Source organism: Bombina bombina, chromosome 6 (assembly GCF_027579735.1).
Source record: "Bombina bombina isolate aBomBom1 chromosome 6, aBomBom1.pri, whole genome shotgun sequence".
Taxonomy (NCBI): Eukaryota; Metazoa; Chordata; class Amphibia; order Anura; family Bombinatoridae; genus Bombina; species Bombina bombina.
Window position 1 is genome coordinate 820,257,349 of NC_069504.1, and position 22,988 is coordinate 820,280,336.

General features: G+C 36.7%; 1 protein-coding gene across 1 annotated transcript in view; it reads right to left on the minus strand.

The window, feature by feature from the left end:
* Nucleotides 1-9,830: 9,830 nt before the first annotated feature.
* PROM2 (prominin 2) overlaps nucleotides 9,831-22,988 on the minus strand; it is a 229,217-nt gene continuing 216,059 nt past the window's right edge. Inside the window, exons 22-23 of the mRNA XM_053719461.1 lie at nucleotides 21,697-21,803; nucleotides 9,831-9,984 (exon numbers count right to left, since the gene is read on the minus strand). Coding sequence (XP_053575436.1) covers nucleotides 9,831-9,984; nucleotides 21,697-21,803 — 261 coding nt within the window. The remainder of the gene's footprint in view (nucleotides 9,985-21,696; nucleotides 21,804-22,988) is intronic.

Genomic DNA, 22,988 nt, shown 5'->3' on the forward strand with positions numbered 1-22,988 from the left:
TTTGAGGAGGTGACAAACCTAGTCAGTCGCACTGAAGGCACCATCAGTGACATCATACCATTTGTTTTCTTTCTGGAGCGTGCCCTGCGAAGAGTGCTGGATCAGGCCATAGATGAGCGTGAAGAGGAAGAGTTGTGGTCACCATCACCACCAGAAACAGCCTTATCAGCATCGCTTGCTGGACCAGCGGCAATGCAGGAAGAGGATTGTGAGGAAGAGGAGTCAGAGGAGGAATGTGGTTTTGAGGAGGAGGAAGAAGACCAAGCACAACAGGCATCCCAGGGTGCTCGTTGTCGCCTATCTGGTACCCGTGGTGTTGTACGTGGCTGGGGGGGAAGAAGATACCTTCAGTGAGATCAGTGAGGACGAGGAACGGGACATGAGTAGCTCGGCATCCAACCTTGTGCATATGGGGTCTTTCATGCTGTTGTGCCTGTTGAGGGACACTCGTATAAAAAAGCTGAAGGAGAACGAACTGTACTGGGTGTCCACGCTACTAGACCCCCGGTATACGCATAAAGTGACTGAAATGTTACCGAATTCCCGCAAGTCGGAAAGAATGGAGCAGTTCAAAAATAAATTAAAAAGTATGCTTTACACAGCGTATAAGGGTGATGTCATAGCACAACGGGAATCTAACAGGGGAAGAGGTGAAAGTAATACTCCTCCTCCTACAACCACGCCGGCAAGGACAGGACGCTTTCCAGACGTGTTGTTGATAGAGGACATGCGGACCTTTTTAACTCCTATGCATCGCCACAGCCCTTCGGGATCCAGCCTCAGAGAACGACTCAACCGACAGGTAGCAGACTACCTTGCCTTAACTGCTGATCTCGACACTCTGAGGAGCGATGAACCCCTTGACTACTGGGTGTGCAGGCTTGACCTGTGGCCTGAGCTATCCCAATTTGCAATCGAACTTCTGGCCTGCCCTGCTTCAAGGGTCTTGTCAGAGAGGACATTCAGTGCAGCAGGAGGTATTGTTACTGAGAAGAGAAGTCGCCTAGGTCAAAAAAGTCTTGATTACCTCACCTTTATTAAAATGAATGAGGGATGGATCATGAAGGGACTGACATTGGGCGATACATTTGAGTAAAAAAGGCCTGATGAGATGAGCTGCCTTGGGCTAAAAATGGTCCACACGCACATCTTAGACTTGTGTGACTTATCCGCCAACAACTAGGGTTCAAGCCGCAATGTTTTAGGGCACTTTCTAACTGTCAAACAAACATCAATTTTTCTGGCCGCTGCTACAGCAGCGGCTGCAACAATACCTAATTTTTCAGGCATGTGTACATGCCTAATTTTTCTGGCCTCTGGTGCTGCACTGTGGCTTCAAAACACAAACAAAAAAAAAAGGCACATAACAGGGATTAAACTGCTACGAATAGTACTACTTAACACACCACTCATATCTGGTGGCACAGTAGATTGCACGCGCAGTGCCCCAAATTTGAAGTAGGAGGACCGACCAAGCATCTTTTTCCATCTCCCGGTTCCTAAAATCCATGCCATATACACGTCCCCTGATAGGGGACACCACAGTGGAAGCTACACGGCCAAAATTTCTTTGCACAAAAGGCAATCCCCAACCTGTACTCGATTGTGCAAAAGGAAGTAACCTTACCATGGGTCTCAGACTGCATGTCTTGTAAAATTCTCTGTCTGGGAAATTATCTATCTATCAAATCTATCTATTTAGCTATCAAATCTATCTATCTATCTATCTATCTATCTATCGTATCTATCATCAAATGTATCTATTGCATCTATTGATCTATCTATCTAATCTATGTATTTATCTATCTCGTGGCCGGACCGACCAAGCATCTTTTTCCATCTCCCGGTTCCTAAAATCATCTCCGGGTTCCTAAAATCGATGCCATACCTGTACTCGATTGTGCAAAAGGAAGTCATGGCATATGGGGTCTTTCACCTGTACTGGGTGTCCAAGCATCTTTTTCCATCTCCCGGTTCCTAAAAATTATCTACGGGTTCCTAAAATCGATGCCATACCTGTACTCGATTGTGCAAAAGGAAGTCATGGCATATGGGGTCTTTCATGCTGTCGTGTCTCACCCCACAACTAAAGAGGGAAAGTTAAATTTAACTTTTAATATTAATGAGAGATAAAAAGAAATAATACACACATTTAAAACATAATTAAACTAACTTAAAAGTAAATGCAGTTATGTGTGGTTAAATAGACAATTATTATCCTAATAGTAACTTATTTGCAACCATCAAGCATCAGTCAAGTACAAAATGGGTAAGTATCCCCATTGAACTGTGTTACACGAAACAAAAAGACCCCTAACTATGTTCTATTTGTGACTCATAAGCCTCTCAATGGAGCATAATGGGGTGGGGATCTGCTATACTCCTGTGTAACTCCAGTTCAATTACTTAACAAGGACTAGGTGTTCCCGTACTAGTCTGAATACAAAAACCAAGACATATCAAAGACAATATTACCAGATAAGTTTAATTCAAAGTGACCCTTGATTAGGACCGGACTATGCCAGAAACGCCTGACGTACGTTTCGCACTGATGCTTTGTCAATGGCCTTTTTAAGTAATTGCACTGGGGTTACACGTGACCCCATTATGCTCCCTTGAGAGGCTTATAGGTCACATAAGCGAATTTGATACATATCTTTTTTTTTTTTTTTTTTACATTTAACACAAAAAAAATTGGAATCGGATTACATGTCTACAAAAGGAGGTGCCCTGTGCCCACAGTCTGTGAGATGGTCTGACTCCCTGTTACTGTATATAGTGACACTGTTTAACCCACCAGTACTGTATATAGTGAGTCAGTGACACAGTCTGTAATCTGCCGGTGAGATGGCTGGCCTGACCCTACCCACCCCAGTACTTTATAAAGTGACCACAGTAGTCTGTGACATGGTCCAGCCCCCCGTACTGTATATAGTGGTACTGTATAGACTGACACTGTTTACCCCCTCCCCCCATGCTGTAGTAACAAGGTCTGTAATTTGCTGGTTCCACAAACATACACACACACATACACATACAAGCATAAATACACACACAGTCACATACATACACACACACATACACATACAAGCATAAATACACACACACACACACATACATACATACACACACACATAAACACCAATGGGTAAAACACAAACACTTACCCCTGTAGTCAGAGACACTAGTGAAGCATCATGTCACTTTCAGATGATATCAGTGCAGGCAGTGGCAGGTCAACTGTAGTTTCGCCCCTGATGGCGATACTTACCCATTTTGTACTTGACTGATGTTTGATGGTTGCAAATAAGTTACTATTAGGATAATAATTGTCTATTTGACTGCACATAACTGTGTTTACTTTTAAGTCCGTTTACTGATGTTTTTAATGTGTGTATTCTTTCTTTTTATCTCTCAATAATATTAAAAGTTAAGTTTTAACTTTCCCTCTTTAGTTGTGGGGTGAGACCTTATAAATTTGATAATTATTGCTTTTTTCTATTGGATTGCTTTGGGGACGCTACTTTCTTTCTCTTTCTGATTTACTTGTAATGCCAGCAGTAAGCCTGATAAGTACAAACCTTGTGATATACCCCTTATGGCTATGACGCAAACAATTGCATTCCACTTGTAAACTAGCCTTAAATAAATGCTAGATAGAATGATGCATTCAAAGAAAAAATGAGTCTGTGAATAACATGTAGATGTGTTTTTTAAAGTTTCATTATCTGTTTAAATATTGACAAAATAGGTTTTAGTGTATGTAAAACAATGGGAGCTGCCATGTTGTAACTTAGGTTACCTTCTCCGCTGTGGCCAATTAGGGACAGTTATAAATAGGTCACTAGAGTGTGCAGCCAATGGCTGTGTGGAATATAACAATGTTCTGCACTTACATTTCTAACAGGAACTGAAAAGCTCACAATTTCAGAATGGAATTACAGGAAAGGGGGACAAAATAAATAATGAAAGTATATTTTTTTTATGTATATAATTTATCATTTTATATCACCATCTCAAAGTGTTTAATATATCTTTAACACCCACATGATTCCCAGTAACACTTTCTTATACCTTTCTTGGCTGCCAGAAACACACAGAATAGGGCCTGTACAGTGTTATCCATTTATACAGCCCATCTGGGTGTGTTTTTGTAACAATGTATAGTTTTGCTTTTTTTTTTAATAACATTTTCAAACTCCTAACCAAGCCCCAACGTGTCAGATGTATACATGCGTTTACAGACTCCTGCTCGCTCCTGTTTGTGGTATCTGTCTTTTCATATGCAGGAAAGGGGGGAGTATCTGCTCTTTCAAGTTTCCCAGCCCCTTCACTGGGTGTCCCAGCCTAACCTCATAAACAGTGCTAAACTGTGAGCTTCTAAGTAAGTTTTTTAAAGGTTTTATAATGGATTTTTAAGAAAATTGGTGTATACTGTCCCTTTAAGTGTCTAGCATTTTTGTGTAGATTTTACTGAACAGCCTGCTAAAATACTGGACTGTCTGGTTGCTTATGGGACACCTGGCAACCCTACTACCTCGCAAAGGGGTTTTCACTGTATTTAAGTTTGTAAATGAGATACATACAGTATATGTGAGGAGGTTAGGGCATGTGGAACTCAGAACACTGAATAACAAAAGTCTTTTGAAAGATAAGTAAAAGAACAGTTGGTGATTTACATTGAAGATCATAGAAACAGCAAGTTGGAACATAGGCCCAAGGCAGAACACTAAAGTCCTATTTGAGTTTCAGAATACTTCAGTAGGTTGCAGTAACAAAGAATCTTGAATTGTGCAATACCCCCAATGGTATAAAGAGTGAGACTGTCAGGAGCTACCAGGTAGGTATAGCAGGTGCTACTGGTTTAAGGAAAGCTGTCACTGGTAAAGTAGACACAGGTTTCTGAACAAGCACATGATACCCAGCGGGTACTGTTGGTGAGACTGTCACGGAATACCAGGTAGGTACAGCTTCAGGAACCGGGGGAGAGCATATGCAGGTACAAGGTAGCTATACTTGGTCTCTGGAACATGATAAGCATACACAGTTATCAGGTAAGTATACTTGGCTTTCAGGAACCAGGAGAGCATATACAGGTACAAGGTAGGTATACTTGGTCTCTGGAACAAGGTGAGCATACACAGGTATCATATAAGTATGCTTGGCTTTCAAGAAACAGGAGAGCATATGCAGGTACTAGGAACAAGGTAAGCTTACAATAACTCAGACCCGAGTGATGGGCTGAGTAACCTTTTATAGAAACTCCCACTCCTATTGGCTCTAGGTGGGATTTCTGGTTACAAGAACTTAACCCCTTTAAATCTAGGCAGTGCGTGGCCACGCATGCCTAGAAATCTTCAGCAGCAGCTGTTGAAGTTAAGGTTTGGTGTCCTTCCACGTGGGATGTCGAGACTGAAGACATTACTCAGCATTTGCCAAGACCGGGAGCAGGGGTGGCAGTAACCGCAAGTAATTACCTGACAGTACCTGTTTTATCTCTAAAACATGCACTGGTCACACCTATCCTCAAAAAACCTTCTTTCGATCCAACCTCCCCATCCAACTACCGCCCTATTTCCCTACTTTCTCTTGCCTTGGCACATAACTTTAATACACAGAATAAATAAATTAGCATAAAGTTCAACAAGGGACAGGGACTAATATGTCTATCAATACATATAAATGTATTAATAAACTGAAATAATGTAAAAAAAAATACATATTTTCACAGCCATCTAAAAGTCCCGGTTCTTTGAGCTCCTAATCAGCACGACCATCAGAAAATAGGGATCAATAGTAGCCACCGTTCAATAATCTGCTTGAAGCAGTGGAGTAGCTACCTGCTACTCATGTTTTAACCGTATATATATATATATATATACACATATATATATATATATATATATATATATATATATATATATATATATATATATATATATATATATTGTGTGTGTGTGTGTATATATATATATATATATATATATAAAAATAGGCTGACCATATTGCCGCTTTAAGAAGGAACACATATGAAAAATACATATGTCAGGGTTCTTATACAAAACATTTCTTTAAACAGCCCTGAAAACAGCCCTGACATATGTATTTTTTATATGTGTCCCTTTTTAAAGCGGCAATATGGTCAGCCTATATATAAATATAAAATATAACTATAAATAATTGAACATACAGTATATTTAATAGATATTACAAATTGTTTTATTTCCATACTGCATATATAATGCAGCGTGAGGTACATGGTGGTTTTTCCTACTTCAAAGATAAGTGCTACAAAGGCTCAGCCAAACAGAATAGAGGATGTTTACAATTTATAATCAATTCATGCAGTTATTTTACAATTTCTAGTACAAACAATGGCACTTTACAATTGGTTTTATAGTGGTGAGGTATCAATAACACTCTTGTTTTTGGCAGCAATTTGTAAAACAGTCATTTTAATTCAACAATATTCAGTGACCAATAGCTAAGATTTGTACAGGTATTGTAAGGTGTAGTCGTGTACACTAAATAAATCTACATTAAAATAACAGAGAAATTATTTTCTGTAAAGAATACTTTCTAAAATACTTTATAAAATGTTCATTTTAAATATAAAACACAAATAATACAAAACAGTATTATAAAGGGGGCACCATGAAGAGATGTAAACAGTTGCAGAAAACAATCTTTGAACAATTTCTGAACTTCCATTATGCAATAAAAAAATCCACTCCAATGTACACCATTGGCAACACTTTCCAAACATACAGCCATGGAGGCCTATCTATCAAGCTCCGAACGGAGCTTGCGGGCCCATGTTTCTGGAGAGCCTGCAGACTCACCAGAAACACCAGTTATGAAGCAGCGGTCTAAAGACCGCTGCTCCATAACCCTGTCCGTCTTCTCTGAGCAGACATCGCTGGAATTCAGGACAGACATCGCTGGAATTCAACCTGATCGAGTATGATCGGGTTGATTGACACCCCCCTGCTGGCGGCTCACACTGTCGGATCAGGTCAGACAGACATTTGATAAATAGGCCTCATGGTATTTAACACTGGTTTTCAAACCTGTACTAAGGCCTCTCTTATCAGCAGGTTTGTAAACATAATTATTTTACTTGTCTCATCCAAGGCAATCCTGAAAAACTGGCCTGTTGGGGAGGCTTGAGGACAGGTTTGAAAACCAATGGTACACAAGAATAAAATGGTGTAAAGAGTGAAAATATGTTTCATGGTGGTATTTAGGATAATAAAATGTAAAGTTAAAAATAAGAAAACTCACAAGTAGGATGAATCAGACACTGAAGAAGCTGCAAATTCTAAGCTGTGAAACGCGTTATGTTTTTAAATAAATGTAGTTTGTGTTTAAATTGTATGACCTTTATTTAAGCTGTCTACTACTACTTGACAATTATGATAAAGACTGTGCAATAACACTGGCAGTTAGTTGGATGACTGAGAGGATCTAGTAAGCTGATACTACACCACACTGGTGCTTATAAGTGTTCTTATTCCTAGCTTTACACTTTATTATCCTGAATCTATATCATAAGGACAATTTATCAAGATTGCAGGACAAGTTCTCAAGTAAATAAATTTAACATTTCTCATTCTCTTGTGCAATCCTGCCCCTACTCTCGTGCAACCATTTGCACAAGAGCAGGGCATGTTAATCACTTATGAACAAGCAAACGTCAGGGTTATTTATCTCTAAGGTGGTGGAAAAGATAAATAAGCAGTGTCTGCTTCTTACATTTGTGGTCTCAGGCTCGCTCACCACAAAGTAAATGCAGTTTAATAAATTTCCCATTTGGCGCCTTTTCCCTTTTTGTAGAATTCTATTTCAAATATACTGTTCCTATGAAATGGAGCATACTGTACAAAACACTTACACAACATTAGTTTCTATTATATAAATTATGTTAACAAACTATTAGGATTAGTTATTGCTTAAAATATTTGACATTTCATGTATAACAAAAACTTGCATTATATAGTATGAGACGGATGGCTCAAATAAATTGTACCTCAAATTATTAGCTCCCAAAAAAGTATAGGAAAACAATATACTGAATTGAAGTTTGCTTATGGTGTTTCCCCAAAGGGAAGGTAGGATTAGATCAGGTTGAATACTTTCCATACTAAAGTAAGTTCAGGTCTCAAGTAAAAATAAAAAGTAGTTATGGTTTCAGTTTCTCCTTAACTGTAGCCCATAAAAAGTGCTTAATGTATGTTTTTCCCTGAGTTTTTTCATTTCCCATTAGGAAGGGTTATTCGTTTTTTAAATTAATTGCAGTAATAAAGAAGGTTTATTGTATTTTATGAGGAGTGAAATAAACTAAATTAGTGAGTTAAGGGATAAAAAAATAGTCTTTGAATTAAAAAGTGTTTTTTCTTACTTCTTCCTCCATATACATGCATCCCAACATTTCCTGAAGGTGAGATGAATGTGTGGGCAGAGGCCCACTATTCTTTTTTGGGTGTGCTCTGACAGGAGGGGTTAGGCGGAGTTAGAGAGTGTTGTGGGCGTGGGTTGGATAGTTCTTGAAAATCAGAAGACTCCAGTTTCTATATGGTAAGGTGCCAGGTAAGGATCTTTTATATAAAAACATACAAAGATTTTAAAACTAGGGTACAATCCTAGGAGTCATGGCTATATCGCTCCTGGGTCTAGGCAACATGGAGGAAAGAACAGCTCTTAGATTATTATCTAACTAATATTTTATTCTAACAAGTGATATTATGGACAATGTATTTTCATATGTAAGTGGATACATGAAAAAGGTTTCAAGTAGATGTAATATAGTATAATGAAATATCTAGAACATTTTAAAACTGCATGGGCTAGATATGGAAAAATCTTGACTTTAAAGGGACATTAAACTCAACATTTAATCTCTCTGTAAAATGTTTACATAAGGAAAATAAGATAGGTTTACTATATACTTTAATTTTTTATTTTGCTTGCTTTTTCTGTAAAATATCTTTGAAATGTTTGCTAGCTGCCCTTCTTCCCAGAGAGGCTACAGTACCTCTGTCATACCTAAGTATTTGGACATTTACCTGAGGTTGCAACATTCTACATAGTAACTAGATCAAAGTACAAGCTCATTTACATGTGTCCCTAATTGGTAACAGCAGAGGGTCATACCTGAACTACTCTTGATATGCACGTGTTAAATGATTTGTAAACATTTCTTCTTTCTATGTTGGGTCTATTGATTGCTATATACTACGCGTTTAATGTCCCTTTAAAAGAAAGCCATATATACAGTGCCGGATTGGCCCACTGGAATGCAGGGAGATTTCCTGGTGGGCCACCGGAGCTACAGAGGTGCAGAGGGAGCTGAGGGTAATCGGGGGGTCTGGGCCAGGAATGTGGGGGGGGGGGGCAGGGAAGCTGGACCAGGTAAGGCAGGGTTGGCTGGGCCAGGGGGGTGGGGTTTGGGCCAGTCTTCAAAAAATCTGATTTCCCGGCCTGGGCCTGCATGTATAAATAGGATTTGATGTGCTTTCGGTTTAGAGAAGAAAGAAGGAGACACTTTTGTTCTCTTTTGACCTTGTTTGCTAGTTGTGATCTGTAAATTAAAAAAGGTAAAATACTGATTTTATACTAAAAGGCTTCATTGACCCTCTTTGTCTACTGATCTTGATGGGCTTTTTTTGCATATTCCTCTAAAAGCTGCTGCAGGAAAATGTGTTAAATACGTATACTGAGGCATCACAGACATTACAGACATGTTTATGCATAATGGCTTCTTGACCAATTAGATTTCAACTCTTCAGAGCATCTTCTCCATTGCAAATGGTATACGATCCAGGGGTTGTTTAAAGTGCAGTTTCAGTATTGGTCTGTCTTCTGCCATTTTTCTTAAAATATATCTGTCCATATTTCCCATGAGATGAGACCTTCTTTGGTTCTGCATCTTGTGATATTGAGAAGAGATTCTCCTCTTCCTCCTCCTCCTTGGGGCAGGTGTGACTGCAGACAGAGGACAGAAAGTAAGCGACAGAGAGAGATAATGTGCTAGCTAGATAGACAGGCAGAGAGAAAGCAAAGAAAGAGCAAAGACAAAAGAGACACAGAGAAGTATTAATATGTGAAATAATACAGAAAGAAGAGAATTGTTATTCTGAACACTGCAAAACAATTGAACAAAACGTTTTAAGTCTTATTGGATATATTTTTGATTCACTGAATTAATTATATTTGGCATAATTTTAGTTCTGCGGGCATGATTTCATGGTGGTTGTTAAACTGAGGGTAGCAGATTCAGGAGAAATTTGAGGAAGCATTTTTTTACAGAAAGGGTGGTGGATTCATGGAATAAACTTCCATTTGAGGTGGTAAACACAAAGACTGTAAAGGTCCAGAATTTAAAAATGCCTGGGACATGCATAAGGCTATCCTAAGGAAAAAGTAACATGTAATATGGGTAGACTTGATGGGCCTTTTTGGTTCTTATCTACCGTCAAATTCTATGTTTCTATGTTTCTATATTGAGAAGGTATTTGTTATGAGAAGGGAATTACGTAGAGTGGGGTAGACAAGGTGCAAGATTGTGAGTGTTTGCAGTAGGTGTCATGTAGGGGGTTTATTATGGTGGTACTGTGTTAGGACAGGATCTCACTGTTAATTGCAGCAGGGGGAGCAAGTGAGTATCAGAGAGAGTTATTTGTGGTGAAAGTAGAAGTTTGAGTTAAATCAAGATGTGGAGTATAATGTCAGAAACAGTTATGTTTAATTACCCTATAAGACATCTGGTTATTGGCAGTTAAGACTAATTGTAGTAAGGGAGCTTGTACTTTCTCATTTTGTGATGGGATTTAATTTGTACTCATAGTATCCTTTACTGAAGAGCATGCCTACTTAGGCTCAAATGCATGCATGTGTCTGGATACTATATGGGATCACATTTTTTGCAAACACTGTTGCCATTCATTGCTCAAAAATGTATAACATTGTTAAAAGCATTGTTGCAAAACTACAGTCATATAGTGCTCCAGACTCATGCACACTTCTGAGTCTACCTGGTATTTTTTTCAACAAAGCATACTAATAGAACAAATCATACTTGATAATTTAAGTATGAAGTAAACTGGATTTCTTTCATACAAGTGGCAAGAGTCCACGATTCTTTACTCTTGGTAATCACTCTTCTCTACGACTAGGAGGAGGCAAAGGTTTCCCAAACCATAAGAGCTCTATAAAACCCCTCCCACCTCACACATACCTCAGTCTTTACTTTGCCTCCACTGGAGGTGGTTGAAGAATGAAGATGTGCATTTTATTCTTCAGAGAGAGGGGTTTTCGGTCTATATAGAGGCCCGGTTTCCCCTCAGAGTACAGTGCTTGTCAGAGGGATGTATTTGGGGTATGGTTTATGATTTTGTTTTCACCTCATGGACAATTTTTCATAAACTCTCTGTAATTGGTCACAGGGATTTGTCTTTTGCCTCCATTTAAGGATCAACAATAAACTCCTATTCCATAACCTCTGCTGATATGTTTCAGTACTGGTTAGGCTGTCTGCTGCTTGATTGCTAGTGGACGAGTGTCTATTGGTAAGTATCTTTTATTTACATATAGACACTCATTTAGCTTTGTTGTGGGCACTTTTTATAGTTATTTATATATTTGCTAATATTAATGGTGCAGGGACTGTTCATTTTCACTATTCCCTTGTTGATTTGCACAGTTAGTTAGTAAGCGTTGCTTACATTGGGTTTACATCTGTTAGTTATTACATGTCCCTTTAGTCTTTCTATAGTGTACGCAGCGGTTTAGCACACATTTGCATGTTATGGGCGAGTCAGGTTTTGGAGTGCAAAATCTTCTTTTGGTTATCTGTTTTTTTTGCGCTTGGAGAATCGTTTTTTCTGTACTCTGATTTATTGTTTATTTATCCTGCTTTGTTTTGCAGTTCAGCTTAGAGTGCATTGTACCTGAGACTAATTTTTGTAAAAGCTGCTTAGGAGGGGGTAAGTGGTTTTCAGTGTTTATAGCATTGCTTTGCCATATGTTATAATGGAGCAGCAGGATATTTTTCCTAAATCTACCCAAAAAATGAGTCTCCTGAACACCTTTCTATCATTTGCATAAATAAAAAGAGCTGTTCTCTCTCTTTTGACCTTTCTATTATTATTAGGTGTGCTTATTGTTAGAGAGCTGAAGTACCTTCTGCAGCTCATTTATGTGGCTCATGTTTAGATTTTTTAATGCATCAGACCAATCTAATGCTGTTTCTCTGGGTACTAATGCACCTACTGTTTGTTCATTACAGGATAATGCTGATGTAGTACCTCCTGCCATGAAAATTATTATCACGGCTGCAGTCAGTTCAGATCTTACCTTTTACAAGTGCTATGTGCTCTGAGACTTGGATACTGTTATGTTTTCATATGGTGAAGTCTCCTCTGGGGATGAGGATCCCTCATCTGATGTTGAACCTGATATTTGCTCTTTTTAGTTTAAAGTTGAACATATTCATTCTCTTTTAAAGGAGGTCTTAAATAATTTAGGGATTAAATATCCCAAGGTTTCTCATGACAAGCCTTGTAATCGTTAAAATTCAGTTTCTAAGACTGATGTTAATCTCCCTGAGGGTTTCCCTGTGACTGAAACTGTCTCTGACATGATCTCTAGGGAATGGTCTAAGCCAGGTAATTATTTTACACCTGCTGCAAGGTTTAAAAGTTATATCCTTTACCTGCTGCTAATTTATATTTATGGCAAACAGTTTCCAAGGTGGATGGGGCCATTTCAACTCTGGCTATATGTACTACTATTCCTTTGGAAGACATTACTTCTTTTAAGACTAAAAGTTAGAATCTTTTCATAGAAGGGTCTTTTTTTCATGCAGGTTATATTCTCAGACCAGCTATATATATTGCTGATGTAGCTGCCGCTTCTATCTGTCTAGTCTTTCATAACAGTATTCTGATAACTCTGTTAGTGCAAATGTATTTAGTTTGCTTCAGAGTGCCAGTTCTTTTATTGGTGGTTTATATTATGAATATTAATGTCAAAAGCATGTCATTGTCAATTCTTGCCAGGGGGCCTTGTGGCTTAAATCCTGTTCTGCTGATATGGTGTCTAAATCTAAAGGGGCTTTTCTTCCTCAAGACAGAAAGTATAGAGGGAAATCTAAAGCTTCTAATCATTTTCATTTCTTTTGTCAAACTAAGGGACAGAAACCTGACTCCTCTGCTCAAAAGCAAGGTTTCCTCTGCTTCAGTCTGGAGACCTAATGCTAACTGGAACAAGTTGAATCAAGAAATCTATCCGTACTACCAAAACTGCATGATGGTGCGGCCCCTGATCCAGAAGTTCTGGTAGGGGACATATTAAGCCTCTCTCAGGAGGCTTGGTTTTAGTCTTTTCCAGATCCCTGGGTTCAGAATATTGTTTATCAGGGATATTGAATAGGATTCAGAACAAGGCCTTCCAGAAGAAGTCTCTTTCTGTCCTGTGTTCCAAGGAATCCAGTTAAAGCTCATTATTTTCAGTCTGTCTCAGATCTGGAAGATATGGGAGTGATTGTTTCAGTTTCATTGCAGGAACAGGGGATGGGATTTTATTCAAATCTCTTAATTGTTCCAAAAAAGGAAGATACTTTCAGACCAGTTCTAGATCTAAAGGCTCTGAACGGGTTTGTAAGGTTTCCATCTTTCAGAATGGAAACTATCCGGACTATTTTGTTCAGCATGGTCAGTTTATGTCTACAATAGATTTAAAGGATGCTTACCTTAATTATCCTAATCACAGAGATCATTTCTAGTTTCTGAGATTTGCATTTTTGACAGACATTTTAAGTTTGTTCCTCTTTCATTTGATCTGGCTACAGCTCCAAGAATATTCAGAAATTTTCTGGGTGCCATTTTGGGTTTAATCAGGTCTCATGGTATTGCAGTGTTTTCATACCTGGACAACATCTGGGTTCAATCTCCATCTTTTCCTTTCACAGTATCTCTGTTTCTTCAACAGCATGGTTGGAGGATCAATTTTCCAAAGAGTTCTTTAATTCCTCAAACAAAGGTAGTTTTGGGGGATTTCAGATAGATATAGTCTTAATGAGTGTTGTCTAACAGAGCAGAGAAGGTTGATGCCAGCTTGTCTGAACCTTCAGTCTCTTTTGTTTCCTTCAGTGGCTCTGTGTATGGAAGTCCTAGGTCTCATGATTGCAGCTCAGATGCAATTCCATTTGCTCGATTTCACATGTTACCTTTTCCATTTGCTCGATTTTCAAATTTTTATGCTGCATCAATGGTCAGTCTCTAACTTGGTGGTAGGATCATCAGTTTATTATTCAGGGGGTTTATTTTGCTCATCCAACCTGAACTGTAATCACTACAGATGCAAGTCTCATGTTGTGGAGCTGTTTGGTCTCTGACAGCAAAGGGAGTTTGGGATCATCGGGAGGCGAGGTTACCAATTAATGCTCTAGAACTCTGTGCAATTTACAGGGCCTTCAAGTTTGGACTCTGTTAAAAAGGGAGTCTCATCTCCATTTCCAGACAGACAATGTCACAGCAGTAGCTTATATCAACCTATAACTTGCAGTTCCCTGGCAATGATGGAGGTGTCTCGGGTTCTTTCCTGGCAGAAGCTAATTCTTCTCTAGTCTCTGCAATTCAAATTCCAGGAGTAAACAACTGGGAGACAGACTTTCTCAGTCATCAATCTCTATATCCAGCAGAATGGTCTCTTCACCAGGATGTGTTCAATCAGATTGTGGATCTTTGGGGATCTCCCAGAAATAGATCTGATTGCCTCTCATTTGAACCACATACTTCCAAGGTACATTGCAAGGTCCAAGAATCCTCAGGCAGAGTTAGTGGATGCTCTAGTAGTTTCTAGGTCTTTTCAGTCTGCTTATCTGTTTCCGCCTCTGTTTCCAGGATAATACTAGAGAACTAATCAGTAAACCTGATTGCCCCAGATTGTCCTCACAGGATTTGGTATGCAGATCTGATTCAGATGTCCATTTGTCCTTCTTGGCCTCTTCTGCTGTGGTTAGACCTTCTATCCCAAGATCCGTTTTTTTATCTTGATCTCAATTCTCTGAACTGGATGGCATGGAAATTGAACACTTATCCTTAGACATAGGGGTTTCTCTGATTCTGTCATTGAAACCCTGATTTGGGCTTGTAAGCCTGTAACTAGGAAATTATTTCACAAGGCCTGGAAGGCCTTTATTTTCTGGTGTATTAATCATGTTTTTTCCTGACATTCTTTCAGAATTTTTAGGATTCTGCAGTTTTTGCAGGATGGTCTAGATAAAGACCTATCTGCCAGTTCTCTGAAGGGGCAGATTTCTGCTCTTTCAGTTTTGTTTCACAGAAAGATTGCTAATCTTCTTGATGTTCATAGTTTTGTTCAGGCTCTGGTTTGTATTAAACCTGTTATCAAGCCTATTTCTGTTCCATGGAATTTTAATCTGGTGTTAATGGTTTTGCAGGCTCCTCCTTTTGAACCTATGCATGAATTGGATATTAAACTAATTTCTTGGAAAGTGTTATTTATTTTGCTATTTCTTCTGCTAGAAGAGTTTCTGTTATCTGCTATTTCTTGTAAACCTTCTAATCTGGTTTTTCATCAGGATAAGGCTGTTTTATGGACATCACTTCTTGGGCTTTCAAGAATGAGGCTTCAGTTGATCCGATTAGCAAAGCAGCTACTTGGTCTTCTTTGTATACTTTTACTAAACTCTACCATTTTTATGTTTTTGCTTCTTCTGAAACAGCAGCCTTTGGTAGAAATGTTCTTCAGTCAATTGTCTCAGTTTGACTTTTTTTCCTGTTTGCTTAATTTAAGTGCATTCCGGGAAAGAAAAAAAAATTATTGAGGTTGTGGACTTATTTTCTCAGTGAAAAAAGTTGATTTTTTTCCCTTGATGTTATTACTCATGGACTCCACTGTTTGGGTATTAGCTCCCAAGAGTAAATGATTGTGGACTCTCACCACCTGTATGAAAGAAAAGATAATTTATGGTTACCTGATCAATTCATTTCTTTCATGATGGTGAGAGTCCATGAGACCCCAGCCTTGAGTTTTTCTGGGGTTAGTTTTTTTCTTCAGCACATCTTTTTTCCCTGCTCCTTTTATGGCTCTTATTCCTTTGTTATACCTTTCTTGATTTTCTACACATTAGACTGAGGTATGTATGAGATCGGAGGGGTTTTATAGAGCTCTTGGGGTTTGGGAATCTCCTAGTGGTAGAGAAGAGTAATTCCGAAGGGTAAAGGATCAGGGACTCTCACCACCATGAAAGAAATTAATTTATCAGGTAAGCATAAATTATGTTTTTTTTTAAATAGCTTTCTCCATCTTAATCAAATAAGTTTAATTTTATTTATCTTTTGGGCACCTCAAGAGAGATTGTTGACCCACTGAGATTCCTAGTGACTTTCCTGTTACTTTGTTAAACATATAGGGTTAGATTACGAGTGGAGCGGTAATTACTAAATTTATATGTGCACTAACCCAAGATCTAAACTGAGAAACTTAATGTGCAAAACACATATTTTACATTCCAATGTTCTTCACCTAGAAAATAATGTATTTTTTATTATTAAATATATATTTCAATAAATATCTGACACTGTTCATGTAAAATACATATCTATGCCTTTTTATCTATATGAATAGATATACAGGTATTGGTATATACACACATTTATTGATATATTTATTTAAGAATAAAAAGGACATTATTCTGTGAAGAACATTGGAATGGTAAATATGTAAAGTAAATATACAGTAAAACATATAAATACATATGTACACACACACACACACATATATATATATATATATATATACTGTGTATATATATATATATATATATATATATATATATATACATATTCATATTTAGATATGTACTGTATATGTATGTATCTCTATGTCTTTGAGCCCTTACAACTTTTAATTGCAATTTTTTGTATTAAATTATTTTTTATCAGGCAGTGTTATTATGAGTGTAACTGTACAGTGAAACGTATTTTTGATGCTTTTTGTGACACTTTTTATTTGAGCGTAAGTTTACCAGAGATCTGAAGTCGCGCTAACCTGACGCAAGTTAAATTCAATTCGCTCAGGTGAAGTTTACTTTCAACTTGTAATACGTATGCTAATTCCGATGCACGCAAACACCCGAGATAAACTTGAACACAAAAATGACTAGATACCCTCATATACTCTCCCTAATTTTTTTTGCATGGAGAGGATGAATTAATTAATTATTAGTTTTGTCTAAACAGAAACCTAAATGGAAGGATAGGGAATGATACATGAAAGACTTAATTGCTTTACTTTAGGTAAATTTTGTCCAAAAGTTTGCAGTGATGTTTGAACACAGATGTTAATTTCATTGTTAATTTGATAACGAGAAAAACATAAAATAAAGTGACCCAATAACACCTATAGCTTAACATGTTAAGAAAGAAAATTATACGTCCAAATAATTACATTTTTACTAAAAAACACTACACTCAGTATATTAATGAAACATACAAAATTCCCAAAGAGAAAAAAAAACTGATATATGAATTAAATTTCTACTTATTCACCTTCCTAAATACGTCTGTAGGTTATCATAAGTAGTAGTACTTTAAGCAACAGTTTAAATTCAACAAATAAGAGCAGAGGCCACAAAACGGTGGGTATGCTCAAAAAAAGAATTGCTTTTATGTACTATCTGTAAATACTCCAGCATTTACAGATAGTACATAAAAACAATTTTCTTATTTTGAGCATACCCACCTTTTTGTTGCCTCTGCTCTTATTTGTTGAATACAATATTCCTAGTCTTACAGTACTCAGTATAATGTTCACAAGCTCTTTTTGGACCAGGGAGAGTAAATATATTTGTGAATGACATAAGTAATCATTATATTAGGCATACCATGTTTTTGACCATTTTAATCCACTTTTAGACAAAACTCCAGCACTATATAATATTTAAATTTATAAAATATTTTTTCTTAAACAAATACAGTATATGAAAAAAACAATAAAAAAAAAGATATTCCATTTCTACCATATTAGTAACAAACTGCAATGTATGAACAACATTCTCACTAAAGTAATATACAGACTGATTTACAAGGCTCTGCATTATTTAAAGCATTTATGTGCAATGGTCTTATTAGTTGCTATGTCAATAAACAGTTAACTATTCTGTGCACTATATGATATCTATGTATAATATATACCTCTATTGTGGACCCCTCCAGAATCAGATAAGTGCATGCTTACGGCTTAACATAGGAATATAGCTGCTCTCACATGCAATATGGGGGGTTAGCCTGGACTGACTCCCACTGCTCATTTGGCTTGTTTGCTGTTTTCACACAACATCTTCAGCAATAAGACATACTATGCTTTACTAACACGCATGCAGCTTTGGCAGCACTTATCCCATTTCTGCATACCTTGGACTTATGCTAAGTTTGGCTGAAAACAATACCGCTATATGTGGAAAATCATCCTGGTATGATTTGGTTGTTTTCTTCAGCAATATACTCTTGTGAGAATTTTATCTCAATATATGCAGGCATCTCTATGTAAACTGCTGTGTCTCTATGTAGCTGCTGTACTGAGGCAATTGATTATGGAGGATGTATTACTATGTTCCACTATCTATCTTATTGCTAATAACCATTGCAATAGTTATTCTTCATACTTGTATGTAACTCACTATCTATCTTATTGCTAATAACCATTGCAATAGCTATTCTTCATACTTGTATGCAATTCTTTGTTATTGTTGCTATACTGCCATTATTGTTGTTCCTGAAATCTTTACAAAGCACCTATCACTACTTAGATCCCTAAAAATGTACCTGTCCGGTAATTACCCCTTGTATTGACTTGGGTACCATGCACAGCTTGGGTGTAGCAGTGTACTAGGTGTCTTTCGATTGAATTTTTGCCAATATTATGATTATGATGTGCACATCTTCAGGGTTTTAATTGGCCACATGTACTATATTGTTTGTTCAACATACTTTACTTTGTGTTGCTAACATATACCCGAGGCCAGTGCTCAACTGGCCTATTGCTATGTTTGGACAGTTAGGATTTACTTCTTTCTGTACTATTAATACATTATTTTTTGTTCTCTGTGATTGTACTGGTCAGAGATTCATTCCATTAGTTTAATTTAGTTATGCTTTTGAGCTATTTTTATAAAAAAGAGTGCTTGATTCCCTAGCTATACAGGGCCTTAGTAAATTTTTAATGGTCCTTGTTCTCCTCTTGTAGTTTGTTGAAGAATAATTTTTTATAGGGTCTGCACCACATCAAAATTATAATCTAACATAACATTAATGTTTTCTAAATTTTGATAAATTTTTTTTCCATTGAAGAAGACACATTTATAGTAGCCATTTGTCCTGTACCCTTTTTGGTTTATATATATATATATATATATATATATATATATATATATATATATATATATATATATATATATATATATATATATATATATATATATATATATATATATATATATATATATATGAGATAGCCTAGATTACAAGCGGAGCACAAAAATATTAGTGCTATTGTGTGTTAACGAAAATTGAGTGATTCTAATTTTGTGCTTAAGTCCAAAATTATTTTTATAGCTTGAGCGATAGTCTAGGCCTAGGGCATACATAAATCTACATGTCGAATAATGTGAGTGTGCTAAACCCAAATTCCAAAAAAAAAAAGGACTTCTTAAAAACTTCCATCTTTAGTAATACCAAAATTTGAAAATACCAAACAGCAAAATAGGCAAATAAAAACACCTAATGAGACCTGCAGGTGGGCAATTTTATGTGTTTCAGCTTGCCTTAGCCTTACTTATAGACCAATGTGCTAAATCCCTCAAATAATAGACATCTATAGGGACACATTCCTAATTTACTTCTGTTATCAAATATGTTTTGTTCTCTTGAAATCCTTTATTGAAAAGAATACCTAAGTAGGCTCATGAGCAGCAGGCACTACTGGGAGCTAGCTGCTGATTGGTGGCTGCACATAATGTATATGCCTTTTGTTATTGGTCACCCAGTTTGTTCAGCTAGCTCCAAGTAGTGCATGACTGCTTCTTCAACAAAGGATAGCAAGAGAATGAAACACATTATATAATAGAAGTACATTTGAAAATTGTTTAAAATGACATACTCTATTTGAATCATGAAAGAAAAATTATAGGTTTCATGTCCCTTTAAGCATAAAAGGAGAAACAGTGCAATATTATCAATTAAACTCAGTATTTGTAATATTGATGGTAACAATGTTACGCATATAGTGCTCACAACCTCTGCATGCTTATGGTTCTAAGGCTACCCCAGTATGCTCATATGGAAAAGAGCTCAGTTTCTACAAAGGATACCAAAAGGAGGTCCATTTGTTAACAGGGAATTGGATATTTTTTCAATTGTATTATCTCTCTGAATCATGAAAGTTTAATTTTGCCTTCTGTGTCATTGTAATACCAATATTAGATATTGATCAGTTGTAACAATATGTTTTTTTTTTCTTTTAAAAGTATTTATTTGGATTTTTAAACAATAATTTATCAATTGTCACAAATCTCTTAACTATTATAATACATAATAATTGCATAACTACAGAAGTCTCCCTGAGATGTAGCCTGACTGTCTTAAAGGGACATAAAGCCCACAATTTTTCTTTCATGATTGAGATAGAGCAGGGCATTTTAAACAGCTTTCCAATTTACTTCTGTTATCAATTTTGCTTCATTCTCTTGGTATCCTTTATTGAATCAGCAATGCACTACTGGGAGCTAGCTGCACACATCAGTAAGCCAATCACAAGAGGCATATATCTGCAGCCACCAATCAGCAGCTAGTTCGCAGCTCCTGAGCCTACCTAGGTATGATTTTTAAATAAGGATAACAAGAGAACAAAGCAAATTAAATAATAGAAGTACATTGGAAAGTGGTTTAAATTTGAATGCTCTATCTAAATCATGAAATAACATTTTTGGGTTTCATGTCCCTTTAAAGTAAATGTAAGTTGTGATGCTAAAGTGCCCGTTTTTAAAAAAAATTGATTAAAAACAGGGGCACTTTAATTCATCAAAATTTACATTTGTGAAAAAAAAATTACCTTTTAATCTTGACAGCCGCTCCAGCTTCCTCTGCCCATCACAAAGCCTCTTCCTGGGTCTAAAATGAGGAATCCGGCTTACTCCAATCACAGCGTTGAATCAGACACTGATTCCCCCAGGGGGGGCGAAGCCGTGATTGGAGGATGACCCATCCATCATTTCTGACATCAGAAATGGCTTGTGATGACCGGGGGAAGCTGGAGCGGCTTTCAAGTTTAAAAGGTAAGTATTTTTTCACAAATATAAATGTTGATGAATTAAAGTACCCCTGTTTTTAATCGAATTTTTAAAAACCGGGCACTTTTGCATCAAAACTTACATTCACTTTAAGGTGAATAAAGCCATGAATAAAGATCTTGTGGATGTGGAATATGATTAATTAAGTAGCTTTTAGATGTTTTAGGTGCTTTAAAAGGGGTGCTGTTGAAATGAGATGAAGAGAACCTTCAAAAGACTTGGCCCTAAGTTCCAGCAAGTTATAGTTACACCCCCGAAACAGCACAGTAACATAAAAATCAGGCAAAATATGTCGTAATCTTTATCGGGAGAGGTTTACTTACAGTGGCCCGGTTGTAAAAGGAGTGATATGCTGCACAGCTTTAATACTTAAAATGATGTTAGGAATGAGGAGAAAGGTACACCAGCCAAGGCAAAACCAAAAGCCATTCTGCAATGAAAAAATAAAACATCAATTAGGAGTATTTTGGTGACTTGAATAAATACTTTATCACACAATTAGTTTCACTTTCACTGGATAACCTACAAAACAAATTGGTGGATTCAAAACCTTCGTCAGCATAGTATATTCATTGTCTACCTTAAATCACACAAGAGAGAAGTCTTGTAACTAACTGCCTGTTAAATATTGTATGTATGACAAGGTACATAATAAGTGTTGTTTATTTTGCTAATTGCTTACAATATATTTGTTTTGTGGATTATGAGACCCAGCCCAAAAAGAATATAAATTTAGAGTTACACAATGCAAGTTGAGAGAATTCTACCACAAAATGGTGCTGGCAGTTGAAGGGTCAGTGAAGTCAAAATATGTAGTTAAGAGAATTTACCATTTATTTTCATTATCAAATTGTGCACCATCTTTTTATATGCACATTTTCTTAAAGGCAAGGTAAAATTTTGAGAATGTGCACAAGTGCACAATTTATACATATATGAGTCTGTGATTTGCTGATGGCTGTCACATGATACAGGTGGTGGCAAATTGAAGTACATTTTTAAATTTGTCAGAAAAAAAATCTACAGCTTATTTAAAATTCAGGCAATGTCCATACAAATGTACTTTTCAGGGCAATGGGTAACTTAGGTTTTTTGTTAGAGTTAGGTATTTTATTTTGGGGGGTTGGTTGGGTGGTGGGTTTTACTGTTGGGGGTCTTTGTGTTTTTTTTCAGGTTAAAGAGCTGATTTCTTCAGGGCAATGTCCTACAAAAGGCCCTATTAAGGGCTATTGGTAGTTTATTGTAGGCTAGTGGGGTTTTTTAAATTTTGGGTGGGCTTTTTTATTTTTATAGGGCTATTAGATTAGGTGTAATTGTTTTTATTTTGGATAATTTTGTTTGTTATTTTTCATAATTTAGTGTTTGTTATTTCTTGTATTTCTTGTATTTTTTACTTTTTGAAATTTAGTATTTTTTATTTTTTGTAATTTTAGATTTTATTTTTTTAGGTAGTGTTAGTTTTTTAATGTGTAATTGAATTTATTTAATTGATAGTTATTTTAATTTTAGTATAATAGTAATGTTAGTTTAATTTATAGTTAGTGATGTCGCGAATAGTTCGCCGATGAATTGTTCCCGGCGAACATAGCATGTTCGCGTTCTCCGCGGACGGCGA